The sequence below is a fragment of the Chelonoidis abingdonii genome, chromosome 4 (assembly GCF_003597395.2).
Source record: "Chelonoidis abingdonii isolate Lonesome George chromosome 4, CheloAbing_2.0, whole genome shotgun sequence".
NCBI lineage: Eukaryota > Metazoa > Chordata > Testudines > Testudinidae > Chelonoidis > Chelonoidis abingdonii.
Window position 1 is genome coordinate 84988395 of NC_133772.1, and position 21912 is coordinate 85010306.

Genomic DNA, 21912 nt, shown 5'->3' on the forward strand with positions numbered 1-21912 from the left:
TGACTGTCCCCCCAAACCTCTGCCCCCTCCAACCACTCCCTGCCCCTTATCCAACCCCTCCTCCCAGCCCTGGCCCGGCCCCTTACCATGCTGCTCAAAGCAGCAGGAGCTGCAGAGCTGCCCAAAGTGCTGGCATGGCGCACTGGGGCTCTACGAGAGGGGGAGGAAGCGGGGGAGGGGCCGGGGGAGCTTCCCCAGCTGGGAGCTCAGGTGGGCCGGACAGGACAGTCCCGATGTGACCGCAGACCGGAGTTTGCCCATCTGCCAGCCCCTTTACAACCAACCAGTTCTACACCGGCTTCAAATTTAACAACCGATTCTTGCGAACCGGCTCCAGCGCACCACTGACTACATCCACCCTGATTGAACACCGTCAACACTGGTTCTCCCCTTGTGAGGTAATGCTCTTCTCGTCATGTGTCATTATATAATGCCTGCATCTGTAACTTTCACTCCATGCATCTAAAGAAGTGAAGTTTTTTACCCACTAAAGCTTATGCCCAAATAAATCTGTTAGTCTTTCAGGTGCCGCCGGACTCCTTGTTTATTACTAGTGAATATATGCAAGAAAGAAAGCATCCCCAGATCCCAGCACGGATTTGCAGGACTAGCAGTTTGAAAAAACATCTTTTAGCCTGGATGCCGTTCTCCCAGAGTCACTTTTCATAATACTTATTAAAAGGTTGCTTTTTAATGTATGTGTCAGATTCAGAGCTATAGCCTAAGTGCACACAGTACAAGTCAGCAATGGGGAGAAGGTGCAAATATGGCATAAACTTCACCTTTACACTCTCTTAATCATGCTAACGTTCTATATAGCCCCAGCTCCCTGCTGCCAAGTTAGAGCAGTCCTTAGGTTGCCCTAATTTTCTTTGACAGCAAAACAACCCCAGGAGATAAAGATGCAGACAGAGATAAGCACGGTGCAGGAGCACCCTGGCTACGTGCCCATGCCTCCAACAACACCCCTTTGCACTGCCACACTAGCTGCAAAGAAGGGGAGTGGTATAAGAGACTTTTACATTGGCTCTATGCTTCTGGAAGACTACCTTTGCACTGATGGGTTCCCCCATGACTCAGTTAACTGAAGTTGGGTCCAGGTTATACTGACAATGCAGCAAAAGTAATGACACCACGTACTAGAAGTTCTGGCCCATTATCTTTTGTGCAGCTAGCCAATGCAGATATGCAAAGAAACTCGTTTAAAAGAAATACTTGACAACGGAGAATGCTCGTTAGAAGAATTAACTTCAAGGGCTCTAGAGTCCCAATTCAGGAAATAATTAAGCATGTGCTTAAATTTAAAGCACATGCTTAATTCTCATCAACTTCAGTAGGACATAAGAACCCTTCCTGATCAAGGATGCTTGATCAGGGTCTAAAAAGGGAAAAAAGTTGATTTTTTTAAAAGAACAGATGTGTTAAGAAAGTAATGTTTTTGCCATCCTAAAACATACATTATGAAAATGGTAATGCCTTCCTGCAGTAGTAAATGTTAAAGGAATTAGACCTTTTATTAAACCGGCTCACTTTCCTGCTATGCTGAGGGGGAGAAAAATCCACACTCTCTACAAAGCTCACTGCACAAGTAAAATGGTTTCTATACTGACATCTAGTGAAGTTCTACAGTAACAAACTCAACATTGTCCTAACACTAAACACTCAGATTTTCATATTCACAGTGATTTATTAACTAATTAGTCCTCACAACACCCTTGGAAAGTAGTTGCTACATATTTGTAGAATTTTGCACTTTTTAGAACTAAACTATAATACTCTTGCAAAGATATATTTGTATTTTGAATACTATTTTTTGTTAAATAAAAAAATAGCATACATGCTGGCAGTGTCTCAGGCACTCTGATGGATACATTAAAATACCTAGAAAGATTAGATCGGGTAGATCAGGTCTACTTACATTTAAACATGACTGGTAAAATTGCCAGTTTTCTCAAATATTGCCAGCAGGGGTTCTTATTAATTGGATCATTTGACTCAATTTTTTTAAATGTAATTTATCTATTTATAGCAAAATGAAAGAGAAAAATAAATAGCACAAGGAAGACAGTGCCATACTTACAGTTTTGTATAATTAATATCAACAGTAGAGCCAAGCAAGGTGCAGATTCTCTCCACTCTGGCCATTACGCTGTTTCTTGAGCAGTAGAGGCCCAATACAGTAATCACAGCTAAGTCAATACATCCATTAAAGTCAATGCAAGTTTTGACTGACTAAGGACTTTAGTCATAGGTAAGGCTGCAAGTTTGGCATGGAGGTCATGGATTCCGTGACTTCTGCAGCGGCTGCTGTGCCTGGCTCAGGGCAGCTCAGAAAGCCCCTGAGCCAGGTGCACTGGCCGCTGCTGGGGCAGTCTGTCTCCCCAGGCCCCCCCCAGCCCCAGAAGCAGAGTTTGGGCATGGGAGGAGGTGGGCTCTGGGTGGCACTAACCTGGGGGTCTCCCCGGAAGCGGCAACATCCCCCTCACTCAGCTGTTAGGTGGAGGCAAAACCAGGCAGCTCTGGAGACTGCCTCTGGCCAGAGTGCTGGCTTCGCAGCTCCAATTGGCCAGGAACAGAGGTGACAGGGCACGACACCCAGGAGGTGTGAGGGTCACACCAGACCACTACCACTTCCCCACTGGAGGAGAGAATGCAAGTTCACCTTTCTCCTGCTCTTATCAGGCAGCTTCCTAGAGAGGTGAAACATGACATCACACCAGACCCCCAACTCTTCACCATTCTAAAAGCTAAACTGTATTTTTGCACCTTATCAAACAGTTGAAGTTTACAACTGCCTAACACCACTCACAGTGGTACTGATTCAGCACTGACTCCAGGGGAAATACGTCACCTCCTGAATCACCTGTGAAGCTGTAAATGCCAAGTGTAGGGACAACTACTGGAAGACAGTGACAGGTTTCTTTTTCCCTCTCAATTGCCATTGTATTTCCAAAGGGTTTGGGTTCTGCTACTTCACAATTCTGCAGAACTTTAGTCAACAGAAAAACCCAAATCAAAACCACAAAGAAACATAAACTTAAGGTAATCTAGACACAGTTCACTCTTAAAACTGTTAGAGAGACGAGGTGGATGAGGTAATCTCTTCAGAAGAGTTCTGTGTAAGCTCAAATGCTTGCCTCTTTCACCAACAGAAGTTGGTCCAATAAAAGATATTACCTCACCCATCCTGTTTCTCTGAAATCCTGGGACCAACACGGCTTCAACTCTTAAAACAATTCACAGTCTAGGGACTGATACATCAGCTCTACATTTAAAGTGCTTCTGTTCTTGAGTTTTGAGCTACTTTCTGGTATCTAATGCTGTTGTCACTTGTTTTGCAACAACAGTCTGCCAAGTAAGATGGGTCCAGGACTGTGTTCCCTCTAGCTGCATAGTTGGACAGCCACACAGGAGCGATTCAAGTGCCACCCAGTTGATTAGCAGTGCGAACACATCTGGCAGCATGTGTTCAGGTGCCCCTTCCCCCGTTGCTTTGCAGCCAGGTTGCTCCGTCCTGCTGCTGCTCTCAGGACCCTCCTAATAGCTGTGCAAAGCTGAGGGGTACTGATGTCAGTGTGTCCCCATCCCTTCACCCCTGTGCCTCATCTCCATACACCGGGGATAGGGGACAGCCTGGCTCAGGACTTGGAGCTGCAGCGTCTGAGGTCTGATCAGTGCGCAAGTGCCTTTCTTAAAGAGACAGTGCATGGTTTCTGAGACTTCCCCAGCAGCCAGCTCTGTCTCTCTGACACACACTCTCTCTCTCTCCCCCACGCTCATGTACCCCAACTTCACTAGCCAGGGAGGGGAGACAGGGCTCAGGACAGAGCAGGAGAGTTTTCAGTGAGTTCGTCCAGTTTGAGAGTGGAAATACCTGAAATCTCCAGCAGCCAGCGCACGCAGTCTCTGGGTCTCTCTCTCACACACACACAGTCTTTGGGTTGGGGTCTCTCTCTCTCACACACACACGCACACACACACACTCTGGGTTGGGGTGTCACACATACACACAGTCTCTTTCACATTCACCTCCCAACACATATTGGTATAATTGTTGTTATTACTTCTTGGTACTTCCTGCAATGCACATATATTATTTGTACATTTATTCTCTCAAAGTGTGTTATTTTACTGTTTTTACTGGTCTATGCATTTCATAATGTTTATTTCTCTTACACTTATATTTAATTCTTTGAGTAGTGAGTTCCAAATGCCTAACCTGTCCTGGCTGGAGTAATTACCCCTATGGTAACTTTTAAAAAATTTATATATATCATATCTAGCTTTTTTGTTTCTGCTGGTGGCTCACATCCGCATACACTGCAGTGCACATGACAAAATTTATTCCGCACATGGATGGGAAAAATTAGAGGGGACACTGGTCCAGGACCCTGCTTCAGGCTACCAAGCAAGACGAATAGTGGAGATACAGTGTGTGAAAGACCACTAAGCATCTTAAGTGCTTGAAAAAGACCAAGGGAAACACTGCTGAATATTAAATTATGCTTTGGCAAAAAAGGGTTTTGAGATAAATTATATGCTACAGGTTCATTTCAACTGCAATGGAAAAAGACTACTAATTAATTATGGCAATGTAGTAGAACTCAAAGCAAACAACTAGAATTGTTGGTTATTGCAGAAAATTTAACCACCTCAAAACTAACAGCATTATGTATGATGAAGTTATTTTCAGCTGGCATGATATCCAACTCAATTTCTACAAGATAATTTGATATGAACCTATTTTTGATAAAGAAAAAAATCAAGCAAAATAATAAGGGAAAGATGTTTTGTGTTTAAGCACAAGGCTGGGAGACCTGTTTCTATTCCAAGCTTTGTCAAAGAAGAGCTTGGTGACCTTGGGCAAGTCACTTGAGGTCCAATCTTTAAAAGCGCACACTCATTTTATGTGTGTGCACAAGCAAATTCCATGTTGCGTGTCTGTGCATCAAGGCATTTTATGTATAAGTCAGGTTTGAGCAGCAATGTCCACGTACTTTTGTGTGCATATGTCTGAAGAGGTAGACCTTTGATGCTTGAAGACTATTATCTAGGATCTTTGGTCACATTCAGAAAAATTACACTAGTGCAGCACTAAAAGTTTGAAATTTTATAACCACAAAAGCCAGATAATTCAAAGTTAAGGCTCACATGGCAACCTTAACTCTACCCCACTGAGCATATGTATTATAATCAAGGTTTCTTGGTATTATTATACAACTAGGGTTACCATATGTCCTGGTTTAACAAGATTGTTGTCCAGGAGGCTATGTCTATTTTAGGTATTTATAAGGGGCATATGGCCTTGTCATTTATGTATCAACTTTTTATCACAATTTCACTAGGGTGGTTCTGGTCTAGTTTTTCCTCTCCCCATCTACATTCTATTGGTGTCAGATCCAGCCATGCTTGTAAGAGAAATCCTCCTGCTGCATTAATTACAAGTAGTCAAGTTTGGTGTAAGGAGATAATACAGGATCAGGGAGGGAGCAAACTACTCCCTCCAGAGTGTCCTGTTGGAAGGTCTCCCCCTGTGATGCAGAGTGAAGTTGTAATCCTAAAGTGTAGCATCAGGGTAGTCCCCTTATCCTGAATAGGATTTGTTTTACCTCCTCTTTGTTTGTTTTTCCAGTGCAACCACCACTGTCGCTGAGCTAAGGAGAAGCCAGACCAGAGTGAGGGCTTTCACTCCACAATAGTGTATTGGGAGGAGCTGCAGTAGAGCTCCTGACCTTTACAGGGGCAATAACCAGTGGAACCACATAGACCTGGCCCCAGAATTCCCTCCTGTGGCACACAGATGATGTTGATCTCTACAGAGTCAAAAATCTTACAATCTCCACCACAGCTGAGAGGAGGGGCAACAGTATTAGTCCCTTTCTGAACTGGGGGAAAATGATGCACAATCTCAGCTGATCCATAATCCAGTGCATAGTATCATAAATTCAGCAAGAAAGCATCCAGCAAAGAGAGAGGGAGTGGCCCATTTAAGCCCAGGAACCCCAAGGAAAGTGAAAACATGATTCCTGCTGCTGCCATAACCTATGCGAAAGTCCAGGAGTTCAACATTAGTAAGTTGGGCTCCAAACTCTGTAATGGGAGAGGGAAAATAAACAGACTTCCTCATCCAGACAATCCTTTTGGACTGAACTGGATCATTTGTAAGAGCTAATGCTTGAACACCTGGTATTACTAACATAGGGAGTATGAAAAACGCCCTTCATTCCTCTGTCACGTTGCAGGTCAGAAATTACTAACTTGGATGATTCAGAACTGTGAACTAAAATGAGGTAATGGGATCCAAGATCCCTTTGCTAATAGAAGGAAAGCTATTATAACAGTACCATGTTCCCCACCAATCAGGAGCAAGGCTACTGTACTAAATATCAAACTACCTCAAATCCTTCACCAAATAGGTAATGCATTGCTTGAAAACAGAAGTATGTTTTAATTCAGTCAAATGCCTCTATTAAATGCAGACAAATGACTTACACAGCTTTGGGTTTTGTAATAAGAACTCAAAAATTTGTGCCTCTCACAAGCCCTTTAAACACCAAACAACAACATTTTAATGTGGTTGTGTTTGTTTTTTTTTATGACTTACAGCCAAGCTCATTAATGAACTTAGTCTCTGAAAAATCAACTTACACCAAGAAATTAGCTGATGTTTGTCTTCATTAGACTTGAGAGTCAGGCCAACCTGACCTGCTTGAGAAAGAAAAAAAATGAACAGCATCAATCCCCTGCCACACGGTGTTAGTGCGATTAGCTTACTGAAAACCAATTAAAAACAAGAAGATGAGAAGACTTAATTATTCTTCAAAGTTCAGTGACAGACAATGCAATGACTCCGTTCCCTAGCTGACAAACTGAAGTTATTTTCCTATCCCTCAACCCCCCCACCAAATAAGGAGTGTTCAGACAAAAACACACAGATCTTTTTCAACAACCTGCTATGAAATTAAGGGACAGACAGGCAGAGAAAAGCTCTTTCCAGAATCTCACTGTGCCTCAGGGAAAACACAACATATAATGGATTAATTCAAAGAGACCCTCCACTTCTCTCCCACTGCCTATTCCAAAATACTAGTTTGCTGACAGAGCATCCTGGTAACAATATTTAGTGTACAGTAATTCTGCATATATAAAAAAATAGATTTAGTTAGGCAGTGAATAAAATAACTACTTTATATCAATGGATTGCTAAAAACATTTTTTGAGTTTAATAGTTATTCAAGTTTTATTATATTATTATTTTTAATTTTAAGTAAACGATGTTGGTGAAGGGTGTTGGCCTACTTGAATTCCAGAAGGTGAGTCCAAACCTACATGGGCCAAAAGGCTCATCTCCTTCAAAGAACTCAAAAGAAAACTGATTATATGGAACGAAAAAAAAATGAAAAAGCAAAACTAGAAATGAAGTGTGTTGGGCTGACTTCGCTAAAGAATAAAGTCCTCTGTTTATCTTGAGGACAAGCTGTAGTTGCATGATCTTCCCCCACTTCACCACATCCACCTGCCTAAACCCTAGATAGATGCTTCTAAAGGTGAGAAAGACATTCAGATTTAGCCACACTGCTGAAACTTGCCTGCAAGAAGGTAGGTTGTGATGGTAGCTTTTAAGATGTGAATATCTATCCATTAGGAACTGAACTGACACAAAATGTATAATGGCCTTCAGTCACTCTCCGGAGCTGGATCTGTACCAGTGACAGAGATGAAAGGCGCCATATCCTACTAATGAGTTATTTCAATCTTATAGGGTTATAACAACACATTGACTTACTACCATAATTAATTGATTTCCTATGAACAAAATGCGTTGCTGAGACGCAAAAATAGAGGGCCAGAGTCTCAGATGGTTTAAATCTACATAGCTTCATTGATTTGAATTCCCTTCCCTGCCAGCTAAATCCTAATAGCAGGCCTCTAAAGAGAGGTTTCTTGTGTAGTTTCGTTATACACAAAATGTGTGCAAAGTGCATTTTCTAACACATTTGGAGGTCTTCAAAGGAAGAAGAAAAGGGCAGTTCACAAAAAGAAGGCAACAACTATCACAGCAGCTAGGAATATGCCTGCTGGCAGAAGAAAACCTGGAAACTTGCAAAACATTGTTGCTATCAAATGTATTTTACATTGTAATAAAATATTGACATTCCAAACTTCAGGATTAGAAAACAAAATTGGTTTCATCCATGTATTGTTGATGCTGCTGAGTTACAATTAAAGATTTGGTCTTAGCTTCACTTCACCTGCCGCACTTGTTTTACAGGAAGAACGCACATGAAACACACTTTCCAAAAAAAGTAAAGGTGACGAACAGATCATCTTATATTAAGTACATTTCTGGGAATATTTATTTTCCAGTAAGAGAAACAGGAACTTCCTGCTTCAAGGACATTGCCAGAATCTGTGGTCACAAAAATCCAGACTAGAATTTACATATGACTATCTCAGGGAAAAAACAGTAACCACTAGATATAAAGCTTACAAATAGTATCTAACAGGCAGTCCTTATTACATTCTGATGATTCATTTGGGATAAGGAGAAACTCCCAGACCAGACTTCTGATCCCTCCTGAGATGCATGCTGGATTATACCTGTTGAGATTCCCTCTGAGACCTTTTCCACTCAGCTTACCCAGAACGCCTCATCTGGTTCTGAGAGAACACTTTATCCAATATTCTGGAATCCAAAAACTTGGTTTGAATCAGGACTTGTCACTGAGGTGTCTTTATTGACATTTCATAAAGCCACACGAGGTGACCATGCCCAAATACCAGGAGGTGGGTTAGGGTGCCCCACAATTCCAAAAGCACATAATACATGAGATTACAGATGCAGACTAAACACATATACATTACATAAACAAATCCTAAACTGTCCACAAGATACAAAACATGCTAGTAAACAAAGCTGCAGCTGCAAACTTATCACACATTACTCTTATTATTATTTCTTTATCTACTAACTACAAGGTCACTTGTGAATTAATATTTTGTCCATTGTTAACCTCTGTTTCCTTACTTCTATTTTCTTTCACTGTTCATGCAATGCCTACAATGTCCTGGACCTGATCTAATCCCAAAGGGACTGGTCAACTTTGTGCTCCCATTTCATCCCTATCTGTTTCATCCTGACCAAATCACTGAATGGAGATTACTTGAGCAATTTCTACCGGAAATAATAATTCACGCTCAATGGTGCCTTCTATATGAAGATCTGAAAGTACTTTAAAAACATGTGAATTAACTCTGAAACCCCACTGTGAGGTACAGCAGCATTATCATCTCCATTTTACAGATGGGGAATTGAGACTCATTGAAATTAAATGACTTGTTCAAGTTCATAAAGGGATTCTGCTGCACATTGGGAATAGAATCCAGGAGCCCAACTCTTTGTGAACAGGATATTGGTAAAATGCCTATTAAGGTCAGCAGGGATTACTTAAACCCTGCCTGGATGGGGACAGAGAGGGATAACGGGGCCTACCTGTGGTCTCTTGACTCCCATTCCTGTGCCTTAACCACCAGGTTGAATGCCAACAACAGGGACCCCAACAATAGGCTGACGCCCTAAAAATGAATGGGACTAACCTGAATATGGGCACATTGCAGTATTGCCTGCGCTAAGGGTTCAAAAATAATGAGTCAGCCCCCCAAAATCATGTAGTTGCTTAAAATTTTAAAATATAGTAAATGTTTGGGTGTTTGTCTTTGCCTTTGGACAGTGGTTCTCAAACTTCTGTATTAGTGACCCCTTTCACACAGCAAGCCTCTGAGGGCAATCTCCCTTATAAATTAAAACCCTCTTTTTACATTTAACACTATTATAAACACTGGATGCGAAGCAGAGTTTGGGGGTGGATGTTGCCAGCTCGCAACCTCCCATGTAATAACCTCACAACCCCCAGTTTGAGAACCCCCGCCTTTGAATTTCTGAGCCTGTAGGGGTCAAGTTTTCTAGCTTTTTGCCACAACCATGAGTGCTAGAATTGTACTTTTGTAAAATGAAAGCTGAAATTCTCATGTAATCACTTGACTCCAGGAGCTGGGGCTTTAACAACAACAAGTATTGTGAGACTCACAATGAAGTCCTAAGAGTTGTCAATAGCACAATGACTCATTGGAACAGCCTACAAGTGATCTCTAATCAACTGCTAAATGCAACTCAATTGGTCAGAGGGGTTAGCTGATGGGCTCAAAGCACTGCCATTCTCCTGGGAGCTGAATGCACTCCTTCTGCACTTGTACCCCTGATCACTGCCTCCCGTATTGGTTGCCTGCCTAGGAATATGGCTTTTCCCTCTGGGGAGAAGATGACAGAACACATATGAGACAGATGAGGAGAAACATTGCTTAATGCACTGCTGGAAGACACTCAGATACAGTGGTGATGTACATGGTATAAAAACCCATATAGAATAGAATGGGGCATTTGGAATCAAAGCTGGATCTCCCGCAGCAAAGTGCAGTAACTAAATGGCCAACAGGACAGCTGTGAAAAAGACATTCCTATGTCTCCTGTTTCGATGGTCCAAAATTTGATCTTCAGAGAAGGTATGTCATGGCTTGGACGGCAACAGTACCTGTCTATTAAAAGTTATTTGGGTTCAAATTCCTGTCCTTACAGAAGTTTCCTGGAATTTAATAGAGAAGAATAATTTTTTTCTATAAAGTTTTTGAAGGATTCAACGGAATTCTATAGCAGGAATAAATTTCACTATTAAATTGAATAAATTGGTTGGAATAAAAATGATATAAAAAAGGATCTCTTTCTATTAAAGTCTATATGTTTTTTAGAGTAATTTCTATACAAAGCTATTGCTTTTGCTCCATTAAATTATATAGGACTTCTGCATAAAGATATTTATTTTTCTATAAACAATTTTGCTTTGCATTTAATCTTCCCAGAAGTGGGAATACGTAGGCAACCTAACAGGAGTTCAATTTAAATACTATCTGGGTTTTTATTGCAAAAATTACTTTTGTGTCAATGGAAGTTTTCTTTTCTGAAGGCCAAATTCTCAAGTCCCTACTCAGGCATCACTCCCATTGGTTTCAATAGGAGTCTGTAGGATTATGGACATCAACATATGGCCCATGGTAAATAAACAAATTGGAATGTTCAGTGTACTGACATAATGCGAGTAATCTAGTTATCTGGCTCCTGGGTAATTTAAATGGCTCAGCTCACTCTAAAACATGTTTTTGCTGAGGAAAAGGATGCGCTTTTACCATTCTCTGAAACCCAAAGAAGTTACTCTAAATAGCTATAACATCTGTTGTTGGGACATTGTCAGTTCAATGGCTGTTACACACCGAAATTACTGTTCAGACCATCATTTTAGCTAGCATGGCAATACTTTATCAAATGCAAAAATGTCACACACTAACTTTCTTCCCAACTCCTGGTATTGGACAAGCTAGAAAGGTATTAACTTAGGAATGTCTTTAATGGGGTCTTCTGTTCTGAGAAAAGAAAGTGTTGCTTAGTTGCATTATTCTTGGAATAAGGCCAGCTGCTCTACTGCAGGCTCCTCTCAAATACTGTTGTGGAGTGAAAGCTCTCACTGTGATCTGGCTGTCAGTTAGCTCAGCAACAGTGGTGGTCACACTGAAGACAAAAACCCAGGTAGACAAATCCTATTCAGGGTAAGGGGATTACCCTGGTGCTACAGTTTAAGATTAAAAATTTACTGTGTATCACAGAGGGAGACCCTCCAATAGGGGTGCCCAAACCATGCCTAACCAAAGGCTGCATTAAAAAATTGCCAAGAGACCAGTGTGTCAGCTCTGGGGCTGGCACACTGCAGCTGCACCGCCCAGCCAGCCAGAACACGCTGTGGCCACGTCACCCGTCCCGTCTCGCCGGAGCACGCTGCGGCCACGTCGCACAGCCTGCCGGAGCAGCTCCAGCCAGGCCAGAGACATCCTCCCCTGCCCTCCCCAGATAAGGTGGGAAGGGACGAGACGGGGAGAGTAGGGGGGTCCCAGGCTAGGGGTGGGATCATGTGGGGAGTGGTCACAGGGGTTATTCCCCTGTCCCCCAGCTTCTCCCCCCCCCCAAAATTTCCCCACCAATTGCTGTCCCCCAACGCAGGCACAGCTGTAAGGCTGTCCTTCAAGAACCCCTTGCAAAACCTGATACCGGAGGCATGTTGGAGGTGGACTGTACTATACAGGCTTCAGAGACTCTGGGCAGTGCTGCCTCCCAAAGGGCAGCCCAGGGAGGTGGTGTTCGACCCCAGGGTCATCTAAGTTATAAGGGCTTTTCCAGGGCCTAGAGCAGCCAAGAATCGGAATGGAGCCAAGGTGCTGTATAGCTACATTAAATCCGCCAAGTTCTGTTCTTCACCTCTTAAAATAATCCAATGATTTTTACAAAAAGTGCCATAGAATCTTTAATGATTACAAAGGGTTAAAAGCTCATTTCTACATAACATTGGAAAGTCAGCAGCAGAATGACTCTGTGCACTCCTACGACACTCAAAGAGGCACCCTGGAACCACCATATTCACCATGGTGATACGAGTGTAAGTATATATTGTGAGGTATCATTTTAAAAGTCTTGATCTGTTGAATATTAATATCCTGTTGGATTGTATATACTATCATTGTATGTGAAGTTATGAAGCATTACTGTTTGAGTTAATGAAATAAGTTGTGAGGTTGGGAACACCCACAACCATCCTTTCAGTTACAAAGGAGTAGGTATCAATAGTCAGACAGTGTTAATGGCTCATCAATACCCATCAAGAAAAGAATCCACTATCCTAGAGACTTCTCAGAGAGTAACTCACATCACAGCAAAGATCTTTCCAGCAAGCTGAAAGGAAATATAAGAGAGACAGTGACATCACCACTTGGCCACTCCCCACCCCCAACACACCACCTGGAGGACAAAGACTTTGAACTGCAGAAGAGTGGTCCCAGTCTGTGTATTGAGGATTTATAATCTGATTGTACCATCTGTTGGGGTGAAACTCTGCTTGATTCAAGTCTTGCTTAGTTTGTAGAACTTAGACTGTGAATTTATTTTTGTTTCTTAAGTAGCCAACTCTAATCTCTATGCCTACTACTTATAATCACTTAAAATCTATCTTTCTGTAGTTAATAAAGCTGTTTTATATTTTACCTAAAATAGTGTGTTTTGGCTGAAATCTTGGGAAATCTCAACTCAGTTTACAAAGGCTAGTGTGAGTCCACTGCACACTGAGTGAGTGGCGAACTACTTAATTAACTTACACTGGCCAGGCTTTTGACCAGTGCAAGACAATACAATTCTGGGGGGAATTGGCTGGAGCCTCACTATTGATGGTCCATGAGTGGCTGGAAGATCATTCATGTAACACAGTTGGGTGTGTCCCTGCTCATAGATGTCTGTGTAAGTGCAATGCTTACCAGAGGTTTGTAGCTTGACATCAGCATCACAGTGAGAGAGGCAGCCCAGGCTGGTGGGTTTGAAGGGCTCAGCAGTCACGCAGTCCAGGTTGTACACCGGAGACCCAGTCACAGCCACACACTGGGGCATTGATTCAGTAATGATTCAGAAATGAGTGTACCACTTAGTGAATCACCAGCAGCACTTGCTGCAGGACTCAGTGAAAGGTTCCATATCTAATACACTTACTTCCCCCAGTTATGGGCTTTCAGTTACATTATAAGAAAGATTCTTTTCCTCCATCCCTTTAGTACAAGTTTCATATATGTGGGAAGCTTGGGAAGGGAAGAAAGGGCCCTCTACCTCCCTCGGGGACCCTGGAGCAACCCTCAGTCGGTATGTCTAAACTGGGAAAATGTGTGACATTTTAAAATGTGCGAACTAATACATGTTGATTAACACAAAATTTTAAATACCACTTATAACATGGAAGATATGGTTTAACACTTTTAAAAAGTGTGTTAGCTGGTCTTGGCCAACCCTAGGCTCCTCCTATCCCACCTCACTGCCACCATGGGTTGACCAGGACCCTTTAACATCATTTTTTAAGGAGTAACACCCTGTCTACCCTAGACACTAAGTGGTATTTAAAAACGCTGATTAAAACATGTTAGCTAGCAACTTTTAAAACATCACCTATTTTTTCTGGTCTAAACAGGGCTATTATAACCACCATCCTTCTGGCGAAATCACCCTCCTTCACTGTAACTCATTGTTGCTCCTCTTTAATCAGTCAGAGGGGCTTCTGTTAAGCCATGCAAGATGTAGCAGCACTCATCTTACTTTTGGTCTCCAACCTGCCACCCAGGAAAAGTTGTAATGTTTCGTTATCATCATTATTTGTTTTGTGGCATGTCTCCCATGGAGCCCCAACCATGGATGAGGGTGACACTATGTTAGGCATGCTACAAATACCAAATCATACTATTTTCCCAGTCCTCACTATTTTTTGGTGCTCTCTAGATTTGAAAAACCAACAAACCACTTAACTTACCTTGCTGTGGAGTTTTTGAGCATCGTAACGGATTTGAGCGAACTCACGGAGACCAAAGGACCCACCAATAATCAGGAGCTGAAATATTAAAGAAAAAGCACTCACTAAAAAAACAGCACAGTACAACACACACTGACCTGCACCCATTGCAAGTGTCAGGAGGCCTCACATTCTTCCAAGCAGAAAAAAAGACAGGAGGTGCATCACCAGATAAACAGGGGGCATCAGAGCTTCCATCCATGACAATCTGTGTATGGATCTCACTAAGTTTCTAGTTTATGCAGAAAGGACTGTAGGGGGACTCAGATTTTCTTAGTGCCTGTTCCCTCCCCATCTTTTACCCTTACAATCTTCATATATAAATTGTTTTTCAAATGGCTCCTTGATTTGTCATCAGCAGAGGACACTACTACTGGATTTGTTCTCACTATTTTCATAGCAATAACAGGGAAGTAACAATGCCCAGTAGGCTTATTCTCATGCCTGGGCATAAAGGGACCCAATTAAGTTTCTGGAACAAACAAGCAAGATTGGAACAATGATCCTACTGTCCTTTATGATGTCACTAAAGAAATCAAACCCACTGCACCTGTATCTTCACTATTGCCCCATTTATTTTGTTGGAGCTTTCTCCACACCACTGAAGCTTATGAAAAGGAATAATAAAGGAAGAAATAGGCAAGGCAGAGTCTCATGTTAGCATGAAGAAAATCATGAAAAGATTTGTTCTTACGACAGGCAGAGACATGTCACAAAGCCTAAACATCTATTTTAACCTTTAGAGAGCCCTGCCATGCTCAGACAAACCTAAAAATCAAGTACACCATTAAGGGCTGGCTAAGTAATCTAGTTGCCACATGGAAGATCAGAGTTCTGACTCTTGCTCTGGCCTGACACACTCCTTCTGCTGTTCTCTGGCAAGGCCCAATTGCCTGACATACAGAATAGGAGGGCAACAGGCTTCAAAGAGAGGCATGTCTGAGGAAGGCAATAGGAGGGGGATGTTCTGAGGACTCCAGAAGAAAAACTATCCTGTATATTCTCTCTCTCTCCTCACTGCTAGTTAACACCTTTTCTGCAGGCTGCTGCCATTCACATGGTAGCAGTTCTCCATACAATGCTGGCTGGTCAAATGAAATGCATCAGGCTCATAACACAGCACAACAACATGCCGAGTCTCATACTTGTTAAACCATGCTGCATAGACATGTTTAAAATGTGTGCCCTTCCTAACTAGCACCAACAGATTACCCAACAGATTACTCAGATTACTTCAGTGATGCAGTATTTGTTCTGTTTTTTTGTTTTTTTTTTAAAGTGACTTTTCTTCTCAGTTTACTCCTCCTGAAAGGTGCTGGCCAAATTGATTTTCCACTGGAAGAGGTCAGGCTGCCCCACAACAGAAACAGCAATAGGTATAACCTCCCCTCAGAAGCTGACAGGTGACAGACTGGTAGCACTGGAAACTGAACCCTTCTAGATAGCCATAGAAATAGGCACCTCATGGCAAGTGGCAATGAGTTCTAGAAGAGTTAAGTCTACACAGTCTCATTCCATCTTGATCTTTGGATGCACATGGCAATTAGAGCAAAATGTAGCAGTGGCTTTTGTGATATGGACACCTACCTGATAGGAACTGGACCCAGAACTACAACTCATTTCACAAAGCAAAAGAACCATCAAGTGGTAGCAAATAACTTTCAGTAGCTAACAACCTGGACCATTACGAACCAAACTGGGCCAGACTTCTGACTCCACCATTCAAGGAAATGATGATATTATCACAGATGCTGGATCAACAAAAACATATACTGCAGAAAGCAAGGATTTATATGGGAAAAGCTTCTGCTAACAAATATTTTGGTAACAAGATATGAAAAGAAAAAAACAAAAAAATAAAAAAACCCAACATGCTGATTAAAAGTGGTTTTAAAATTTGCCTAAATATGGCATGGGTGATTAACAAGAAGAATCAATGTATTTGCTGACTAAAGTTTGATTGCATGAAGCATTGAGCATCTCACAGGATCAGGCAATAACTCTAACCAAATGTGGTTTGAGTCACAGCATTTATTCTCATTAAAACAAGAATCTCCTCTGAAACTGGTCCTCTTTCATAGCTAATGACTAGTGTGTTAATTAACAGCCCAGTGATTTACCTCACATTGTTAAAGCTCTAAGGAACAGACCGCAAGATTGGTTTCAAGAAGTTTATTGCTATCACACACAATAGTTAACCAGCTGGAATCATGCTAACATACAGCATGAAGAATGCAGGGCCGAAGTAGCTGCACTAGAAAATTATCTGGTACCCAGTTGTCAAACATCAATAATTAGTCTTGTTAGATCCATTAAGCAATAGTTTGCCCAGCAATGAGCACTCATAAAATTATACTATACAACCTGTGTCTTATTCACATTAACAAAGACGTACAGCTAGCCTGTTCCTCATAAGCCACGTCCTACTAAATTGAGAACGGTCAATATACTGCGGTTTGTGAAGCCACTCTTTAACCAAAAGGAAAGGACAATACACATTCTTACTTTGCTGCATCTAAAACACGGTATATAGTATGATTTCATATCACCCTTTTGTCTGTGCCATAACTATGGAAAAACATTCACAATTTCATGAAACAATAGTCATACCATGCTGTATATGTTCTGTCTTGTCTTGTCTTGGTTTTGACCTGTTAATTGTTTGGCAGAGAACATTTATTATATACTACCAAGAACACTTTCAGCTATATACAGTACATGATAAATAAAAATGCTACATACACAAACAGATATACAAAAGGGGGCTAGTGATTAGATTATCTGTTTTTCTTGAAATTAAATATCTGAACTGTACTACCTAATATAGATTGTAACACCAAGACGCTGTCTTCCTCCAAATACAGTAAAGCACTGAGCACTACAGTATTAAATACATAAAATATAAATCATCATCATAGGCCTAATCTGAGGCTCTAAGCAAAATAGATTGGTGGTTTCAGACGTGTACATATTACTTGTTTGTTCAGATCACAAAACCACCACCAGCCTCTGCAGTGGAGAGAGGCACAATGACTCAGCTGGTGTGACTAATTTACTCTGTTCCTTAGACTACAGTTCCAAACCTTTACCTGCCCTACTTTTACTGACATCACCGTTATATTACGAAATCTAAAGAATGTTTAAATTCTGTTTTACTTTTTGCCCTTCACATAGTTTGGGCAGTGAAACCAGACAGGTTGGTTCCATTTTCTGATTTCCAAATCAGAAACAGTCACCTTCCCTAACAGGGACCATTCGGTGTGCCATAATATAAATATTTCCTACCACCACTAATAACAAACAATAATAATTCTTACCAATGTTACAATTATGTATATAATACTGACCAACTGAAGGAGCAGCAGTAATTAAGTACACACTAAAAATTAAAACCAGGGTGAATTTGAATCACTAGTGAGGAAGACTCAATTTAACCACAGATTTCTACAAAAAAGTGCATTCTTGTTGGTTGTTATAACCTTAATACATATGCTTCACGACTCAGAGATGTAGGTTACATTTTTAGAAGGTACACACTATACGTTTTTAAAGTGATTTATTTTGAAAACTTTTCAGGACAGTTTTACAGCTATATCAGAAAATGAATGATTGCTTGGTTATTTCATTTACCAAAAGGTAATTGAAGCAGATATTTATGAAGTCATTGGGAGGTGAACTATCTCCAATTCAACAGGTTAATCATTAATATTTGGAGGATTTTCTTGCCATGCTGTATTAGGAGGAGAACATCACCAGACAGACATTTAAATTGTTTTATTTAACTAAAACAACCAAATTATGTATTTGGATTTTTTCTTCAACAACATAATATTTTAACAAAACAAGCATATGAATTTTTGAAAAATCAAGTTTGTTTTTGTTAAAATTGTTTTTGACTAAAATAGTTATATTAAATATTTTTAAAAAAATTAAATTGGCTGTGTCAGACAGGTTAACATGAGAAACTTCAAATATTGGTTTCTGCAGCTAACTCAGTCATGTTCACCTTTATTTTCCTGTTTGTTCATAATCCGGAAAAGAAAAAACAAGCTCTCTTGCTTTTATAGGTCCCAAACGATTTCTCAGTTTGGAATGAATTAGTCCAAAGGAAGAAAATATTCTTTCTATGTTGGCAGAAGAAGCTACTGCTGTTAAAAGTGAGACTGTCACTTCAACAGTCTCTGAATCCAAGTGCTTAAGTGACTTCCACCAGTTCACGAGTGTGACTTTCTTTAAATCATCATCATCAGACATATATTTCTTGAATGGTTCCCCCTTAGCTCTTTAGTTTATTACAGTTGACATTATGGAGGGATGATTGCTGGATGTCCACGTCGTAGCCAACTTCTCTTCTTCAGCAGTTAAGGTTTGACCCTGGTACCGAGTATTAAGAATATTTGCAAGAAAATGAGCTCGAGGTAGTGCTTGTCCCATTCGTTTTTTTAATGCTTGTAATTTAACTATCATTGCATAATTCTCTTTTTAAGATCTCACTCAGTTCCTTCCAAATTTCAACAGTGTCAGCAGTAAAACAGGTATTTCCCTGCATTTTGTTCGAGGCTACAGAAATATGCTTCAGGATACTCAGCATGTGTTCAACATTTCTCTTAAGCCCAACTTTGAGAATTTTGGCCGTGAGAGTGCCATCTATTTTTTCACGATTTTGTTCACAAACGGTCATCAGATTTGGCCAGTTCTTGATATAGCGCTCAAAACAGTCCACTACTGAGTTCCATCGCACGTCTTGTGGGAGAGTTAGCTTGGTTCCTCCCATTTTTTTCAGAGCAGCTGCTGCAAAGTGGTTGTTATGGAAGTATTTTGCAATTTCAACATAAGCCTTTATTTCTGGAACGCTGAAGTCTTAGGCTAGGAGGTGCATCAAATGAGTACTGCAACTGTATGTTCTTAGCTTGAGACTCTTCTAAATAATTTCTTCTCATCTTGGATACATTTGCAGCATTGTCTCTGACCAAACTGCATACTAGACATTTGAATTTTTTTTCAGTTTGTTATAACTTTTATTGCTACTTCTTGTAAGTATTCTGCTGTGTGTGCATTTCCTGATGTATCAATTGTTTCTGTAAGGAAGACATTCCCTTCTTCTGTTGTCACACAAGCACATACAACAGGATCATTGGGGACATTGCTCCAAACATCAAGACTCAAGTTAACAATTTCACCCTCCAGACCTTTTGCACACTGCTGATAAAGTGTATGAAAGAGAAGCTGAGCAATTTGCCTGCAACATCTGCTCTGTTGGGTGGACTGTATCCTGGTCTTAATTACTGAACCAGGTTAATGAAGTGTGGATTCTCAATCATATGGAAAGAAGAGTTTGTTGCATAAACAAACCGGGCAATTTTTTCATCAATTACCTCTTTTTGTAATCCGCTAGTTCTTATCACAAACTTATCTATGGTTGTTTCTGGATGATGGAGATTTTTTTGCTTTTTGCTACAGGTGATATACTGTGGCTATATGACATACATGATATGACTGAAACACTATCATTGGCAGATAACTCAAACTATAGAAAATGATGATCTTGAGGGTGGATAGTCTTCAGAATCCTGTACGTTGAGGATGGAGTCTCCTAAACAAAATAAGTCAATGCAGTTAATTATTATTACCATATTGCTCATTTAGTATTATTCATTGCATTCACTGACACTCAGTACTACTTTAAAAGGTGAAATTGTAAAAGGAAGATCTGCCTATTTCAGCTATTAATTTTTTTATCACAACTGCATCTAAAATGATAGTACCATAGAACAACAACTATATTTTTTGCTCAAACGTGAGAAGTCAAGAATAGTCCAGAAGGAAGACAGGCAGTCCTTAATAAAGAAGTATGAAATAAAAAAGTTTACCAACCTGAAGATCCTACATGTTCAGTGTGACGGGGTCTGCTCACCCCATACTAGCCCATGTTATTGACAGTGGAAGTCCTGAGTCCCTGGCAAGACTGGGCATGCTTCAAGTGCTCTAGCAGTAAAAAGGGAGGGAGCCCAGCTCATTCTGGGCTGGAGGTCATAGGCGAAGGACCTGCCTGGGAAGCTCCTGCGGAGGGTCAGCCACAGCCCCTGACCACACCGGGAATCAAAACCGTCCATGGCCTGCCTGCACCCAGCCTACCGGAGGAACCCTTGGAGACAATTGGCCTTGCCGAACACAGAGGACCCAACATCTCCTGGAAAACCCCAGCACAGACTCCGGTAGGACCTCCCCCCCCAAGGAAACTCAGTGTGTTTCATTAGGACCCCCTCCCGCTGAGTCAGTGGCAAGGCGCTATGCCACTGTTAGGGCCCTGGGTCGGGGCCTGGTAGAGTTGGGTGGACCCAGGTCCCTCTACCGGGGCTGCCACACCCCATAAGGGGCGCCCCAAAGCTATAGACACTGGCCACTAGGCCACGCTGTCCTGCACCAAAGGGCTGCTTTATGGACTTCAGCTGTTAGGCCCCGCCGCCCTGCATCAAAGGGCTGCTCTATAGACTCTGGCCGTTAGGCCATGCTGTCCTGAGGGGCTGCTTTATAGACTGTGACCGACAGGCCATGCTGCCCTGACTCTAGGGGCATGGACTGTCACATTCAGACATGTTCCTTTCATCACCTTCACCACAGCTTCCTCCTGAGAAGGAACACTTCTCATAATGTTGTTTCATTCCGGCAACCAAGGCCTTGCATTTCTTTGTTGCACTGTTTGCATTCTGCATACAAGTCTGTTTTATCCACAGGTAGAGGAACTTCATTAAAATATTCCCAAACGGGGTCTCTTTTACAGCTTGCAGCCATTACAAGTTTTCCCTTCTAGTGAGAGAGTGGTATGGTAGATCTCAAATCAGTAAAGGCTGCACTCAGAAAGACCTCAAGACTTCTGGAATATGCTGCTCAAACAGTTCCACTTTTGTTTCTACTGCCTGTTCCTCCCTTCTCACATTTATCTCCAGACTTCTTCTCCTCATCCAGATCTATTCCGCCCCCAACAATCTTCTATTCATTGAACTTTTTGAAACTTTGCATTTTTAGAGAGCGGTAAGGGATTAACCACTGTGTACACAAATTTGCAGAGGGACAATAGGATTGAGGCCAGTTATTTCTTACCTCTATATATTTAAATGAATGAATAAATAAATAAAACATTTTTCCTGTTAACAAGCATGTTATCTCTGGAGACACAAATCCACAGTTTGAGAACTGCAAAACTAATCATCTCTGATATCTTCTAGACTGAGCACTGAGTTCTGTTGGGTGGATAGAAAGATTGACCTAAATAATCTATACAGAAGCCCCTGGAACCCCATAAGATTGGGTCCTTAATCCATGAACTATTGGAACTAATTTACAAAACTCTTCTTAAACATTACATGAATATATTGTCTCATGCTACAGAATTAGAATTTATAATCCCTAATCCATGATGAGATCTTTGAGCTAT

General features: G+C 41.3%; 1 protein-coding gene and 1 long non-coding RNA gene across 4 annotated transcripts in view; both read right to left on the reverse strand.

The window, feature by feature from the left end:
* COX16 (cytochrome c oxidase assembly factor COX16) overlaps nt 1-21912 on the reverse strand; it is a 74257-nt gene that overhangs the window by 39523 nt on the left and 12822 nt on the right. For 2 of the 3 annotated variants that reach the window (XR_012655783.1, XM_032780492.2), the window contains exon 2: nt 14439-14516. Coding sequence is in view for 2 of the 3 variants with exons in the window: in XM_032780492.2 (XP_032636383.1) it covers nt 14439-14516 (78 nt within the window). In the remaining variant the exon portion in view is untranslated. Of the gene's footprint in view, nt 1-12522; nt 12830-13404; nt 13526-14438; nt 14517-21912 lie in introns of those variants that run through there. The other variant, XM_032780493.2, reaches the window with a different exon arrangement.
* On the reverse strand, nt 16635-20065 carry LOC142046770 (uncharacterized). Its single transcript, XR_012655784.1, has 2 exons — nt 19853-20065; nt 16635-17128 (listed from the first exon to the last, which is right to left on the reverse strand). It is a non-coding gene; the product is annotated as an uncharacterized LOC142046770 (long non-coding RNA).